This window comes from Cetorhinus maximus, chromosome 18 (genome assembly GCF_964194155.1).
Source record: "Cetorhinus maximus chromosome 18, sCetMax3.hap1.1, whole genome shotgun sequence".
NCBI classification, from domain to species: domain Eukaryota; kingdom Metazoa; phylum Chordata; class Chondrichthyes; order Lamniformes; family Cetorhinidae; genus Cetorhinus; species Cetorhinus maximus.
This window is the reverse complement of record NC_135896.1, coordinates 79,096,164-79,113,292: the sequence shown is the minus strand read 5'-3', so window position 1 is coordinate 79,113,292 and position 17,129 is coordinate 79,096,164. Positions and strand designations below refer to the sequence as shown.

At 42.3% G+C, this 17,129-nt stretch overlaps 1 protein-coding gene across 3 annotated transcripts in view; it reads left to right on the top strand.

Annotated features, from left to right (window-relative positions):
- The first annotated feature begins 12,436 nt into the window (after positions 1-12,436).
- gchfr (GTP cyclohydrolase I feedback regulator) overlaps positions 12,437-17,129 on the top strand; it is a 40,591-nt gene continuing 35,898 nt past the window's right edge. The window contains exon 1 of one of the 3 annotated variants that reach the window (XM_078563041.1): positions 12,437-12,555. In XM_078563041.1, coding sequence (XP_078419167.1) covers positions 12,460-12,555 — 96 coding nt within the window. In that variant the 5' untranslated portion in view covers positions 12,437-12,459. Of the gene's footprint in view, positions 12,556-15,947; positions 16,118-17,129 lie in introns of those variants that run through there. The other 2 variants (XM_078563043.1, XM_078563042.1) reach the window with 2 other exon arrangements.

Below are 17,129 nucleotides of genomic sequence, written 5' to 3'. Positions count from 1 at the left end.
TGATGCCACACTCGTTCAAATACTATCTTGATCTCAAGGGCAGTCACTCTTACCTCACCTCTTGACTTCAGCTCTTTTTTCCATGTTTGAACCAAGGCTGTAATGAGGTCAGGAGCTGAGTGGCCCATGCAGAACCCAAACTGAGCGTCACTGAGCAGTTATTGCTAAGCAAATGCCGCTTGACAGCACCATTGATGACCCCTTCCATCACTTTAGTGATGATTGAGAGTAGACTGATGGGGTGGTAATTGGCTGGGTTGGATTTGTCCTGCTTTTTGTGTGCACTTGGGCACATACTTCTCCGCATTGCTAGGCAGATGCTAGGGTTGTAGTTGTACTGGAACAGCTTGGCTAGGGGCACGGCCAGCTCTGGAGCACAAGCCTTCGGTAGTGTTATGGATAGAAGGGGGATTAGTTTAAAGAGCCCTGATTTCTCCTCTCACTACCCATCTGTAAACAGAAAAATGTTTTTGATTTCTGATTTCCCCCTTTATAGGTGGTGGTGTGTTTTCCCCAACCCTTCAGTTTGGAGTGGTGCAATCCTCTATTAATAACCCACAGCAAATTTGAGATAAGGTAAAATAGGGTTAGTTCACACAAAATGTCGCAAGAAGTTTTCACAATATCCATCCCTTTTGCACACACACAATAAAAGAGGGATAAGGGAAAGAAAGGGGTACAGGGCAAGACCACGATAAAAATAAGAGTTATGGTTCCACGTGAGTCCAGAGTCCAGAATCAAAAGCCCAATGGCATATTCCTTCAGAGGTTAGCAGGCTAAAACTGTTGTAGGGTGATCCATCTTTCCAGAAGCGAGGACATCCACGATGGGAGAAGGCACGTAGAGATTAATTAGTCTTGAAGGTACAAATACCGAAGTTCCAATGTTCCAGTAGTTCACAATGTAAATGAGAGCCAGGAACTTTACATGGACAGAGCCCTTTCTGTTGCTACCTGTTAGGTGATAAAATGGTAAACTGCCTGGGTTCAGTTCCACACGGCAAAATTACAGGTTCTAACAGTTTGGGGGAGGTCATGTGACATACCTCCGACTTCTTCTCCTGGGTGTTGAACAAAGGATGTATTTTCCCAGGTCTGGAATCTTGAGGTGTTTAATAGAGGAGTCAGAGTCCCTTTGGTCCTTTTACAGACATATCATCTCCATTGGCCGGAGCTCTGCCTTAGAAATGTAATGGGGACGGGTGCATTTGTACCTTTGTAGAGATAAAGAATCTCTGCTGTTTGTCTGAAGGTTAGAAATTCCTCTGGCATGTGTCATGGCTAGTCAGGGTAAAGCCTTGTCCATTTTTAAAATAAAAATAATTTTATAAAGTAGCCAGGCTGATGTAGATATATATATACTTTTTCTCCCTGTCTCTTGGATGGGACAGTACTATTGTTAGAATATTGTCAGGGCTCATAGCTTTTGCAGTGTCCAGTGCCTTCAGCCGTTCTTTATATTGCGTGGAATGAACCAAATTGGCTGAAGACTGGCATCTGTGATGCTGGGGACCTCCAGAAGAGGCCGAGATGGATCATCCACTCGGCACTTCTGGCTGAAGATTGTTGCAAATGCTTCAGCCTCACCTTTTGTCACCTATCAAATTTTCAGTATTACACTGAAGGCTGAGGCTTATTTAGGAATATGTGATGTCTGGCTATAAATGTATGTACGTTTCATCTCTGCTCTTTGAATTCTAATTAACCCTTTAACCTAAATTCAGCAGTACAACAGTCACACATACTTCCAATTAAAGAAGAAAAGAAACCCAAAGTTACACCATTTGAATATATATAAGTCACTGTCAGTGAGGCTTGAGTCATATAGAGCACCATAGTTCAAGTTTTTATAGAAACAAAATTTATTCTTAAATCACAAGAGTAGTTCAGAAGATGACCTTTTCTTTAGGAACAGAAGTGTGCCATTCATCCCCTCAAGCCTCTGTCACCACTCAATTAGATCATGGCTGATGTGTACCTTAACTCCATTTACCTGCCTCTATGTCCCTTGATATCCTTACCTAATGATAATCTATCGATTCTAGACCTGAAACATCCCACTGTCCCAGCATTCGCAGCCTTTTAGGGAGCAAATTTCAGATTCTACTACCTTTTGTGTGAAATAGTGCTTCCTGATTTCCCTCCTAAATGGTCTAGTTCTATTTTTAAGATTCTGTTGTCTCATTCTTGATTTCCCCATCAGAGGATTCGGTTTCCCTGTATCTACTCTATCAAATTCTAAAATTTTAAACACCTCAATCAGATCACACCTCAATCTACTATACTCAAAGGAATAAAAGCAAAAAACTGCCGATGCTGGAAATCCGAAACAATAACAAAAATACCTGGAAAAACTCAGCAGGTCTGACAGCATCTGCAGAGAGGAATACAGTTTACGTTTCGAGTCCGTATGACTCTTCATCAGAACTAAGGAAAAATAGAAAAGAGGTGAAATATAAGCTGGTTGAAGTGGGGGGGCGGGACAGGTAGAGCTGGATAGAGGGCCAGTGATAGATCGAGATTGCCGAAAGATGTCATAGACAAAAGGACAAAGGGGTGTTGATGGTGGTGCTATTAGCTAAGAAATGTATGGTGACATTAAGGGTAGAAAGCAGGACGAGCAAGGGACAGATAGCCCTAGTGGGCGTGGGGTGGGGGGAAGGGATCGAAATAGGCTAAAAGGTAGAGATAAAACAATGGATGGAAATACATTTAAAAATAATGGAAATAGGTGAGAAAAGAAAAATATATATAAATTATTGGAAAAACAAGGATCGGAAAGGGGGTGAGGATGGAGGAGAGAGTTCATGATCTGAAGTTGTTGAACTCAATATTAAATCCGGAAGGCTGTAAAGTGCATAGTCGGAAGATGAGGTGCTGTTCCTCCAGTTTGTGTTGAGCTTCACAGGAATAGTGCAGCAGGCCAAGGATGGACATGTGGGCATGAGAGCAGGGTGGTTTGTTGAAATGGCAAGCGACAGGGAGATCTGGGTCATGCTTGCGGACAGACCGAAGGTGTTCACAAAGCAGTCACCCAGTCTGCGTTTTGTCTCTCCAATGTAGAGGAAACCGCATTGGGAGCAGCGAATGCAGTAGACTAAATTGAGGGAAGTGCAAGTGAAATGCTGCTTCACTTGAAAGGAGTGTTTGGGCCCTTGGACGGTGAGGAGGGGGGAAGTAAAGGGGCAGGTGTTGCACCTTCTGCGGTTGCAAAGGAATGTAAGCCTAGCCTATGCAACCTGTCCTCATAATTAACCTTTTAAGTCCCAAAATTATCCTGGCGAATCTGCTCTGCACTCTCTCCAAGGCCACTATATCCTTCCTGTAGCATATGCCCAAAACTGAATACAGTACTCCAGATGAGGTCCGATCAACACTATACAACTAAAGTATAACTTCAACCCCTTGAGATCACTTTTCCATTAGCATTTTTGATTAATTTTGAGTATCCGTTTACTAGCTTTAAATGATTTTAGTATTTGAACTTACAAATCTCTTTGCTTCTCCACTATTCCTAGTTTCTCATCATTTAGAATATACTCCAATTTATCCTTTTTCTCGCCAAAGCAGATGACCTCACACATGCCCACAGAACTCCAGCTACCATAGTTTTACCCATCCACTTAATCTGTCTACACCCCTTTGCAACTTCCTACTCCCATCTGCATTGCTTACTATTCCTCCTATGCAAACTTGCAAATGAAGAGGGAACGGCTTACCATGATTGACTTCACCAGCAGCCAGAAATAAGGAAATCAGTGATTTTAAATTACTTGGAAAATTAAATGGCAATCATCTTCAAATTTTGCAGTAAGAATAAGTAAGAATAAATTATCTTTGTTTCTTTTGTAACTGTCAACAAAGAAACCATCGGTGCTGCTGATCATTGATGTTGCCTAAGTGAGATATTGTCAATATTTTAAATGAATGGATGTCTAAAATAAAACTCTGAGGATTCAGTTTCTAGTTTACAACAATAACAGCCTGCTTTTATATGGTACCTTGAAATTAAAAACATGCCCAAAGGCATTTCACAGAAGTGTGATCAAACAAAAATGAACATGAACCAAAGAGGAGATATTGGAAAAGGTGACAAAGAGCTTGATCTAAGAGGTGGGCTTTATAGAGTGGGTGGGGGGCAGTGGTCGCAGAGAGGTTTAGGGAAAGAATTTCAGCTTGGAACCTGGAAAGCTGAAGACATGGTCGCCACTGGTACTTCAAAGGCTTTCTGGAAAAATCAAAATGAAGTAAACTGAGCATTACATTGCTGAGGCCAGGCTGCAATTGTCATTCTCATGTGATAAAGGTCTTTGTCATATTTTATTTTGTAATTATATTCTGAAGTCTTTAATAAATCACCCACCAACGTGGTGTTTTTAATGAAACCAAGGACAAAAAAATAAATAAATCAATATCTATCCAAAGCGGGGAGCTGCGGATATTAAAGATCTTATCTAGTTGAGGGTATCAATCAGTGACAGCACACTGGATCTAAACCTTCTTTTAGACATTAAACTGCAAAGCCTTTTAACTCTTTGAGGAACACAGCAATATAATTGCTGCACGAAAATACCAGCAGATTTTCGTTCACTCGACCAAATCTGCTCCCATTCCTATGGGAATTTCCATTTCATATAGGATTTTGGATAAAAACACATATTTATCTACAGGATTTGAAGCACCAATGGAAATAATTAGAATGATTGCTGAGATTTTCGACTTTCTCATTAGACAGTAATGTGATTCTGCTGCACCAATTTTCCTTTGCTTTGATGCAAATAGCCAAACCGCATGGGACTCGGCTGTGGCTTTGAGCAGGTGTTTGCCTTGCCGTGACCCCAATGCTTTACTAGACCATGGTAAATACTATCGAGTTAATCTGGTTTCAATCATGCTTGCAATAGGCAGTAGAAAATAGTTGTCAAAATGATTTGAGAATTGGGCATTATCATTGTTTTGGTGTTCTTTTACTGGACTGCTTGGGGATTCCATACTAGTTTGCAGCCCTGTGTGGTTGCAGGGGTTGCAAGTTGCTAAAACTATCCCTGGGTGTGAGACAGTCTCAGCAAGGGTTTCACATTGCATTAGCTTTACAGCTCTTTCTTCCCCTTTTCAGCGTGCTATTACATTTCTTGACACTTGGACCTATTTTGTGGACTTTCACCAGGTGCCGTAATGGCTAGTTGTGTTTAAAAGGGCACGGAGTTTAAATTACACTTTTGGTGGTAGAATCTTTGCCATTAATTAATAACCTAGAACATCAACACAAAAGCTACAGTTGAGAACTATCACACTGCTTCTCTCATCCCATTTCTGGCCTGTCATCTTTCCAACCCCATTCCCATCCTGTTTCCTTCTACATCCAACTCCTGACCAGTTTCCTTTCCATCTCTGCATCTTGTTCCTGGCCTGTTCCTCTTTATTTCCTTATTCCCATTGCCAGTGTATCTGCTTCTGGTTCCTTCTCATTTTCAGCCAGTCCCTCCAGTCACTGGACAGAGAGGGATTTAACACACATCCGACTCTACTTGGTTCTATGTCCAGTGGGAGGCAGAATGCTAACCAAGACTCTGTGGAGCAGGAAGGTGTAAAGAGAATAGAAATGTTGTAGTTATACAGGATTTATTAATTAGAGGAATAAAGAATATCCTCTACAGTCGCAATCGAGGGTCCAGGAGGGTGGGCTGTCTACCTGGTGCCTGGGTACAGGATATCTCAAAGCAGCTGGAAGAGAACTTGGAAAAGGAAGGACCAACAACATAGGAAAGAATAGGGATGTGATCCTGCTGAGGGAGCATTTTGAGCGATGCATTAAATAAAGAAACAAAACATTGAGTGTGGTCATCTCAGGATTACTACTTGATCCATGTGTTAATTGGCAATGAGGAAGGTGAATTAATGGCTGAAAGACTGGTATGGGAATGAGGGGTTCCATTTCATGAGACACTGGTATCAGTACCGGGACAGCAGTGAACTGTGCGATTGGGACAGGCTGCACCTGAACTGGGCTGGGGCCAAAAACCTAGCAAAAGAATAAATAGAACTGTAGAAAAGATTTTAAGCCAATAAAGTTGGGTTGAGGGAGGGATGAGCAGGGGGTGGGATGCGGTGGAGGTGGGGAAGAGAGAGGCCTGAGAGCAAATAATAATAACTTAGAAGAGAAGATAAAAGAGGGGATAAACAAAAGTCAGGGTATGAAAAGAGATAAAGATAATATATATGCTGGGAATATTAAAGGTTTTGGAAGTAATAATAAAAAATGTTAAAAATAAAGCAGGAGTGATAACATATAAAAAAAACAATAAATTGCGATATGTACATCATCAGCAACCAAAAGCATGATAGGTAAACAATTTTGAAAAATACACCATTAGAGCATCTAGGGAACAGTTACCCAAATAGGAGTTCTTTTCATGAATGCATATAGTACTAGAAATAAAGCAAGTGAGTTAGAAGCTGAAGTTTAGCTTAAAGTATACAATAGCCATTACTGAGACTTGGCTACAAGATGGGCATGTTTGGAAGCTAAATATTTCCAGCCTACAGGAGCTTCAGAATGTTGGGAAATTGGGAAAGGAGGAGTCGACATAATGATTAAAGACACAATTACCATAGTCAAAAATCAGAACTTTAGTAAGGATGAAAAAGAAATGGAAACTGTATGAGTAGAACAGCTAGGATGCAATACATCAGGGGAAGCTTTCTACAAACCTCCTTTGATATAGTAGGGTGACATTTATATGTATAGATCAGGGAATTATGTAGCAGGAGCAATGTGGTTGCAACAGGAGATTTTAATTTTTGACATGGATTGAGAGAAGCAGAATAACCCCAGTAATAATGACAATACATGTCTAGAATATAATTGGGAGAGTTTTCTGGAACAGTATGCGAGTAATGAATCTTACTGTAAGGGACTATCTTGTGAATAGTGACTATAAGATGATTGAATTGAATTTGATGTCAGATTTGAGAGGGAGAAGCAAGAGCCACAGACCAAGATTTTAAATTTAATTAAGACAAACTGCAAAAGCACAAAAATAAATTGGCCGCAGCAAGGTGGGGTGAAACCTGTTAACAGATAAACCTACAGACAAACAATGAGGAATGTTCAAACAAGCTTTTAAAACAATACAAAACCAGTACATACCCCTAAAAGACAATCGTTTCACTTGTATAGTTAACTAACCTTGGTCAACAAATGAGGTACAAAAGGTTATCAAACTTAAAAAAGGCTTACGCAAATGCAAGAAAAGGTGGACAATCAGCAGTGAGAGAGCAAAGAAAAAGCAACAAGAGGGATATAAAGAAAGTAATGAGGTCCAAAAAGGGGGTATGAAAAAGGTATGCCAAACAAAAACTTCAAGGAATATCAAAGCTAACAACAAAGATTTTTATAAACAGATTAAGAAAAATTGATAAATGGAAATGTAGTCCCATTAAAGACAGATATATATGATATTTTAATGGTTCATAAGGAAATTGCAGACCTGTTAAATGAATATGTTAATTTTCACAGTAGAACAAGAAGACAAAATACTACATGTACAAAGAAACATAAAAATAAGTTAAGGGGGGAAATTATTACATTTAATATATGTTAAAAAATGGAAATGGAGAAACTAATGGGACTTTAGATAGCTAAATCAAGAGGACATGGTTGTTTTTGCCCCAGGACATTAAAAGAAGCAGGTGGGGAAATTGCTGATGTATTAGTCATAATTTTCCAAAGCCCTCAGTATTCAGGAATTGTGATTTTAGATTGGAAATTTCAAATGGCACTCCATTATTGAAGATAGGAGGGAGAAAACAGAAATTATAGACCTGTCATTGTAGTTGGGGGAAAGATGCCAGAATTTATTATCAGAGACTTGAACAAGTATGAGTTGAGAAAAGAGAGTCAACATGGATATATGAAGGATAGGTCATGTCTGTCTTTCTAGTTATTTTTTTTTTGAGGAGGTAACTAGCATGATAAACAAGGATGTGTTCATGGATATTGTCCATATGGACTTCTAGAAGACATTTGACATAACTTATTAGCAAAAATGGGAGAAAATGATATTGGAGGTAACCTTGCAACAGGGATTAGTAATTGGTAGGAAGGCTGGTGATAAAGGAAATGCACCCTGATTAGTGAGATGTACCGAGAAGTCTTTCTCAGGGATATATAGTGGGGACTCAGCTTTGCACTATACTTGTTGTGACAGGTGGCCATTGGTACTATTGATAGAATTGATTAGCAGACACTTCTCAGGTGGAAACTTTAAGTTTATTTACAAAGGGACTCAGCAGCAACTACACATATGCTTTCACTTCAAACTCTATCTCTACACTACTAACTACTAACTACAGAGGTAGCCCGCACTACTCTCCTATTGGGTACATGTGATCTTTCTTAATAAGTACTATTCTTAAAGGTATATTACACACTAATTAAAACCATAATTACCACATCCTTCCCCCTTTACTCAGATATACATTTTGTATTTACAAGTACAATTTTCTCAAGACAGCAAAATATTTACACTGGTAATTAATTTATAAGTTCAGTATTTCTGGGGGTTTCCTTATGCGTTTAGAATGTCTCAGCTCTACAACTTCAGATGCTTTATCAGGAACCTCCTTTTCCGAAGTTGCCTGAACATCAGGTGCTTCGATGGGCACCTGCAGTTCTGTATCCTCAACTCTTACAGGAACATCAGACATGTCTGTACTGGGTTGAGCACTCTCAACAGGAAACGCTAACCTGGTCGTGGACACTGGTGGAATCAATTCTTGGTGATTTGCTTCTCTCTTCCTTAGATCCACATGTCTCTGTATGACTTGGCCTTCCACCTCCATGTGGTAGGATAGAGGTCCAGCCACTGCACTTATTTCACCCGGTAACCACTTTGGTCCTTCTCCAAAGTTCTTCACATATACAATCTCTCCCACAGTAAATTTCCTCTCACAACTATGCCAGTCGGGTCTAGTTTTCTGGCTTTCCTGACTCCTTTCCACCTTCCCCTCTAAATGTGGCATTATTAAGCTCAATCTCGTCCTGTGACGGTGTTTCATCAATAACTCCGCAGGTGTGACACTTGTGTGAGGGGTGGTCCTATAATGAAAAAATAAAGTGCTAGCTTGGTTGCTAAGGTATCTTCAGTTAACTTCTTCATGCCTGCCTTGAATGTTTGAACCTCCCTTTTGGCCAGTCCATTTGAGGAAGGGTGGTATGGTGAAGTTTTTAAATCAGTGATACCGTTGAGGCTGATAAACCGTTGAAACTCAGAACTCGTAAATGTCATGTCATTATCAGAAATGACTACTTCTGGTAGTCCATGAATGGCAAAACTTTGATGTAGCTTCTCAATTGTAGCAGAAGACATTGGTGACTTCACCTCATCTATTTTGAGTGGGCATCAACAATAAGCAGAAACATTGTTCCCATGAAAGGCCCCACATAGTCAATGTGTAACCGCACCCATGATCTTCCTGGCCACTCCCAAGTGTGTAACGGGGCAGTTGAAGGCAACTTTTGCAGATGCTGACATTGCACACAACTCTTCACTAAACTCTCTATTTCACATCCATCCCAGGCCACCCTAGGTAACTGCGTGCTATGGTCTTCATTCAGGACATTCCTGGATGTGTGCTATGTAGTTCAATTAAAAGTGGCTCCCTTCCCTTTGGAGGTACTATCACTCATGTTCCCCACAATAAGATGCCTTCCTGGCCGATTCTTTCATGTCTTCTGTTAAAGTACGGTTTCATTTAGTCAGATATGGGCTCTGGTGACCAACCATCAAGCACTTATTCTCGTACTTGAGATAGGACTGGATCCCGATTTCTCCAGTCTCTGATTTGTTGAGCGCATACTGGCAAAGAATCAAAGAAAGTTAACAATAAAACAAGTCCCTGTGGAACTGGGACGTCCTCATCGTTTTCTTGTAAAGGCAAACAACTAAGTGCATTGGCATTCGCCATTTGATTTTCAGGCCTACGTATGGAAGTGTACTCATATGCTGTCGGGATTAAAGCCCATCATTGTATTCTTGCCGAGGCTATGGGTGGTATAGCCTTGTCCTCACTGAACAGTCCTAGCAAAGATGTGTGGTCTGAAATGATTGTAAAATGGCGGCCTTGTACACACTGGTGAAATTTCTTGACACCAAGGATGATGGACAGGCCTTTTTCTATCTGCGAGTATCCCTTTTCTGCTGTGTTGAGCATTCTTGATCCATAACCTATAGGCCATTCCATGCCATCGTCCATCCGATGGGAGAGCACTACTGCCACTCTGTAGGGAGATGTGTCACATGTAAGCACCAATTCTTTCGTCTGGTCATAATGCACTAGTAGATTGGACGAGTGCAACAATTGTTTCACCTTTATGAAAGCTTCTTTCTGGGGCGCCTCCCAAGACCAAAGTTGGTTCTTTTTGAGTAGATAATGCAGGTGGGCCAGCACTGTAGACAAATTGGATAAGAACTGCCCATAATAGTTGATCATTCCTAGGAATGATTTGAGCTCTGAGGCATTTTTTGGCGCAGGTGCCTCTCTTATGGCCCTCACTTTCTCCTCAACTGGGTGGAGGCCCTGTGAATCTATCCCGTGACTCAAATAGATTACTTCCCTCGCTTGGAAAGTGCTCTTACCTTTTTTTAAATGCACTCCAGCTTGCAAGAAATGTTTTAAGACTTCTTCTAAGTTTGCCAGATGCTCTTATTCAGTGAATCCTGTCACCAATACATCGTCTAAATAGACTACAACCTGAGGCAGTCTGTGCAGTAAGCTTTCCATTGTTCTTTGAAAGATGGCACAAGTAGAGGAGACACCAAAAGCCAATCGTGTATGTTGGTACAACCTTTTGTGGGTATTAATTGTGACAAATTCCCAGGAGGCTTTATCCAACTCTAGTTGTTTTTAAGCACGACTCATGTCAAGCTTTGTGTACGCTGTCCCTCCTGCCAGCTTGGATTTTTGGATAGGGTGCCTGTCTAGCTTACCTACTTTATTAACCATCAGTTTGTAGTCTCCAAGCGTTCCAATGCTTTGGTTGGGTTTAAGGGCAGGGACTATGGGCGCTGCCAATTCTGAGAACTGAACAGGTTATATAACGCCCAGTTTCTCTAGTCTGTTTAGTTCAATGTCAACTTTTTCTCACAGGGCATATGGCACTGGTCTCGCCTTCATGAAGCGAGGGGTGGCTTCTGGATCCACATGAATCTTGGCCTGCAGGCTCTGGATCTTCCTCAGTTCGTCCTTAAAGATGGCAGTGTCCCTTCAAGGTAGCTCTGGTTACCCACTTGCTCTCAACTGGAAAATTTCAGCCCATTCTAACTTAATCTCTTTTAGCCAGTTTCACCCCAGGAAGCTTGGCCCCTCACCTGCTACCACCATCAAGGGTCACTTTGCTGATTGGCATCCATAATGGGCAGTTACTCTACTTGTACCTCTGACTTGAATGTCTTCACTTGTGTATGTTTTTAATTGGGCAGTTGTTTCTTCTGAATTTAATTGATGTTCCCCATTATTCAGATATCTGAAGGTATGTTCCCCAATTACTGTAGTGGAAGCTCCTGTGTCCACTTCCATTCTAACAGGTATGCCATTTACTTTCCCTGTTACAAATATTGGTTCTGTATTTCCAACCTTCAGATTAAACAATGAGTAAATATCTGAATTTGTTTTTTCAGGCCCTTCTACATTGTAGATCTCACTGTCTTTTTTTCTTTTGTTTAAAAGCCTGCTTAAATCTTTCCTTGCGCTGTCTCATTATATGTCCATTTCTGTGACATTAATAACATTCCATTTTTTTAAACTACCAATTGTTATAAGACTGCTCATTTCCACCTTTATTGAAACTATTCTTTGTTTTCACTGCTAAGTCATTTTTTTCTCATTTTCCGGCTAGCAGGGGCTGTTTGTTGCTTCTCAGCAGAGTCTTGCATTTTAACACCCTTTTTGGCTGGGGTTTCCCACCTGATGTGGAGGACGGTGCCATTTTGTGCATCCTATATTGCTTTTGAGTCTCTTACTGTGCTTTCCTTGGCTAGTGCTATCTCTAGCACCTTCTTGAAATCTAAATTTGCTTCAGATAACAATCTCTTCTGGATCGTGTCCTCATTCACACCATGCACTAAACGAACTCTGAGCATGTACCAAACTCACAATGTTCCATTAACTGCTTCAAACTTCCCACAGAGCATGCAACTGTCTCCCCTGGGGCTTTATTTATTGAGTTAAACTTGAACTTTTGCAGCATTACTGAGGGCTTTGGTTGGTGATGGCCCTTCACGATGTCCACCAATTCATCAAAATTTTTTGAATCTGGGGCACTGGGTGCCGTCAAATTATGAATCAAGTCATAGGCTTTATTCCCACATGAGGGTCGGTCACCTCTTCTCTTTCTCCGTAATCTCGTTCGCTTGGAAAAAGAACATTAGGTGTTCAATGTAATGAGACCAATCATCCATGGCTGGATTGAAAGGATCAATTCTTCCGAATTGTGGCATTCTTATAGGGAATTACTTCTTCAATTCAAATGGAATTTCTACTTACAATTACTGGGTGAGTGCTGATTTCTTTTCACTTGATTTCTTCTGTTAAACTTGTTTAATCCTCATCGGCAGTTTGTTGTGAGAGGTGACCGAGTTGGTACTATTGATAGAGTTGATCAGCAGACATTTCTTAGGTAGAAACTTTAAATTTATTTACAAAGGTACTCAGCAGCAACTACATCTGTGTTTTCACTTCAAACTCTATCTCTACACTACTAACTATTAATACAGAGGTAGCCCGCTACTCTCCTATTGGGTACTAAAGATCATGCTATGTTCCTTTACAAGCATTATTCTTAAAGGTATATTGCACTAAATAAAACCATAATTACCACAATATTTATCAATGACATCCGAAGGACTAAATAATTGTACATCAGAATTTCCAGATGACAAGTTAGGAGACTGAATAGGTTGTATGGATGGGAGCAGAAAGTTCAAAGATTTATAGACTGATTAAGTGAGTGGGCTAAATTAAACTATGGCAAATGTGGGGAAGTATGAGGCCATGAGGCCATTCATTTTGGATCCAAAAAAGACAACGCAGAATATTTAATGGCAGAAAGATTACAATACGTGGAAGAGCATGTTGATTTAGATGTCTGAGTACACAAATCAATAAAGGCTGGTACACAAGTAAAAAAAGCAATTAGAAAGGTTAATGGGACTGTTTTTAAAACCCCAAGAGGACTGGAACACAAAGGGGTTGAAGTTATGCCCCAGCTGTACAGAGCCTCGGTCGGGTCCCATATGGAATACTACAGTATTGGGCACTGAACCTTAAGGATTTTTTTTTTCGGAAAAATATACTTATTCATAAAATATCTGAAAGAATATTACAAAACATTTCTAAAAGGCCATCACAAAAAGTGCAATCATATTCAACTTTTACACATGGATCACGAGGTGCTTCAATACAATCAATGAATATTACTGTCATTTTAATATGGTCATTACAGACAGTGAAATGGTATTAGAGTTATCGACATACATCATGTTGCACTCTGAAGTGCTTCAATACAATTATGATACATTTAGTATTCACTACATACAATCTTTGTGAGTCATTCAGCCTGAAGGGTCTACACGATTCCCAGCCCCTCGGTGCACTATGGCAGAAAGGTCTTAGACAGGGACTCTTCCCCACTGCACCTTTGGGGTGGCTGCCCCAAGCTTTCATGCATCCCTCAGCATGTAGTCCTGAACCTTGGAATGTGCCAGTCTGCAACTCTTTGCACTGGAAGACCAACAAATTTTGGGCAGACCAAAGAGCGTCTTTCACCGAGTTGATGATCCTCCAGCTGCAGCTGATGTTTGTCTCGGTGTGTCCCTGGGAACAGCCCGTAGAGCACAGAGTCCTGTGTCACCGCACTGCTCAGGATGAACCTTGACAAAAACCACTGCATCTCTCTCCAGACCTTCTCTGCAAAGGCACATTCCACAAGGAGGTGAACAACGGTCTCTTCCCCGTCACAGCCACCTCGAGGGCAACGTGCAGAGGGGGTGAGTCTCTTGGCATGTAGGAAGGATCTGACAGGGAGGGCCTTTCTCACTACCAGCCAAGCTACATTTTGGTGCTTGTTGGAAATTTTTTTTTTTTTTTTTTGCAAAAATATACTTTATTCATAAAATATCTTCAACCACATTCCAAACCATTTCAAAATCACCATTACAAAAGTACAATCAGGTTCAACTTTTACAACATGTATCACAAGGTGCATCAGTACAAACGATGAATATTACAATCATTTGCAGACATTCATTTTGAGCTGTACAGCCTGAGGGGCTCTACACAGTTCCCACTCCCTCGGTGCACTGTGGCAGAAAGGTCTTAGGCAGCGACCCTTCCCCATTGCGCCTTTGCAGCAGCTGCCCCAAGCTTTAGTGCGTCCCTCAGCACGTAGTCCTGGACTTTGGAATGTGCCAGTCTGCAACACTCGGTCGGGGACAACTCTTTGCGCTGGAAGACCAACAAGTTTCGGGCAGACCAAAGAGCGTCTTTCACCGAGTTGATGATCCTCCAGCTGCAGTTGATGTTTGTCTCGGTGTGTGTCGCTGGGAACAGCCCATAGAGCACAGAGTCCTATGTCACAGAACTGCTCGGGATGAACCTCGACAGAAACCACTGCATCTCTCTCCAGACCTTCTTTGCAAAGGCACAATCTACAAGGAGGTGAACAACGGTCTCTTCCCCACCACAGCCACCTCGAGGGCAACGTGCCAAGGGGGTGAGACTCCTGGTGTGTAGGAAGGATATGCCTGGGAGGGTCTTTCTCACCACCAGCCAAGCTACGTCTTGGTGCTTGTTGGAAAGTTCTGGCAATGAGGCATTCTGCCAAATGACTTTGACAGTCTGCTCGGGGAACCATCCCACCGGATCCACCCTCTCCTTTTCCCTCAGGGCCTCTAAGACATTACGTGCCGACCATTGCCTGGTGGACTTGTGGTCAAAGGTGTTTCTCTGCATAAATTTTCCCATGAGGGACAGGTGGTACGGCATGGTCCAACTACTTGGAGCGTTCTGCGGCAGTGTGGCCAGACCCATCCTTCGCAATACCGGGGACAGGTAGAACCTCAGCACGTAGTGACACTTGGTGTTTGCATACTGAGGGTCTACGCACCGCTTGACGCAGCCACACACAAAGGTGGCCATCAGTATGAGGGCGATGTTGGGCACGTTTTTTCCCACTTTATCTAGCGGCTTATACATCGTGTCCCTGCGGACACGATCCATTTTCGACCTCCAGATAAAGCGGAAGATGGCTTGGGTGATCGCCACCACGCAGGAGTGTGGAATGGGCCAGACCTGCGCCACGTACAGCAATAGCGAGAGTGCCTCACATCTGATGACCAGGTTCTTACCCGCAATGGAGAGGGAGCGTCGCTCCCACATGCCCAGTTTCCTTTTCACTGTAGACACTCGCTCCTTCCAGTTTCTAACGCATGCCCTGGTCCCTCCGAACCATATCCCCAGCACCTTCAGGCCGTCAGCCCTGACAGTGAAGGGGACAAAGGATCGGTCAGCCCAGTTCCCGAAGAACATGGCCTCGCTCTTTCCACGATTTACCTTGGCTCCCGAGGCCAGTTCGAACTGGTCGCAGATGTGGATCAGTCTGCACACCGACAGCGGTTCCGAGTTTGGAAATTGGCCTTGGAAGGGGTGCAGTGTTCACCAAAATGATACCAGGAATGAATGAAATGCAGTAAGTATAGGAAAGCCTCCCACTGTAGTAGGGTTAATATAATTTTGAAAGTCTTATTAATGAAAGATAAAATGATAAACTTGTTTGACGCACAGGATGACATAAATGCCAGCAGGTGGGCACATTCCCAGAGAGGCTGCAGTTGTATGGTTTATGAGCCAGTTCCATGAGGTGGCTATCTCTTTAAGAGTTATTGCGTGAGCTCAGGCAGGGTGTGATTGGCCGCTGCACGAGTCGGTGAGGAAATTACACCATCTGTCCCGGGCCGCGGAGAGCGAAATATCAGCGCCACAGAGAGAGCTGCACAGCGCCAGGTTGCAAGAGGCTGTCAAAATGCCTTACGTGCTCATCAGCACCCAGATCCGGTTGGTGAGTAAATGTCCACATTATAAACTGTGCGTGGGTGCGGAGACGGGGGCATTTACACTGTTAGCTTCTTGGTCATTTTCAGGCACTAATCCCCACTCAATCCTCGTCAACAGCTTGCAAAATAGCGTCAGTCCCCGACCCTATTGCCATTTAATCGCGTAGATTAGTGTGTTCCTGTAACCAGTGTGCAATCCCCATTTACACCAAGGAATGGAGGAGCCGACGGGAAGTAGGAAGTGTCTGATGTGAGTCCCAGGGGTTACTTTACACTAACAGCGAAAGTATCCTCTTGGCCTCGAATTAAATGAGCGAAGTTGATCTAATTCCCGAATTACCTCTATAATATATTTTGTACTGATTCCGCCACCGCAAGGACTCGGGGGTCGGAGTGGTAATTTCAACCGAAATTGACAGCGCAAACTGAAAATAATCCCGGGCCGGAGAGGTTATGCCTTCAATCCTGTCCTAGAATTATTGCCATGTCAATAGACTGATTCTGCAGTGGTGAATAAACCAGAGCTCTTCCCAACATGGGCAAGATTATAATATGACCTCAATTAGAAACTACACTGCAGCCTCCAATCCCAATCCCCCTTGATATCCACTCACACACGCAGTCTTGATGCTCTGCTCGACTCTGGTTTCAGCTTTGCAGCCCACATCCAGTCCAGCGTTAAGATTCCCTACCCACCCTCCACTGCTGCTGAAAGTCCCTTTCATACCTTTATTACTTGCAGGCTTGACTTTTCTAAAGCGTTGCAGCTCAGGTAGATTGATCCAATTCTGAACTAAGTTCTGCTTGCATAGCTTCTCTGTTTTTATTCCTTTTCCATGTCAAATGTCACTGCTTTGACATACAGTGAAATTGTGCTCCATGTTGTTTCTATAATAAAGTTCCTTTTTATGTGGACAGTCATTAGCCTGGGCCACTACTCTCTCCCAGCTGAACCTTCCCATTTCTCAACTTCCAGTGGCTCCCAGACTTGTAGTGCAAACATTGCCCTTGTCTTCA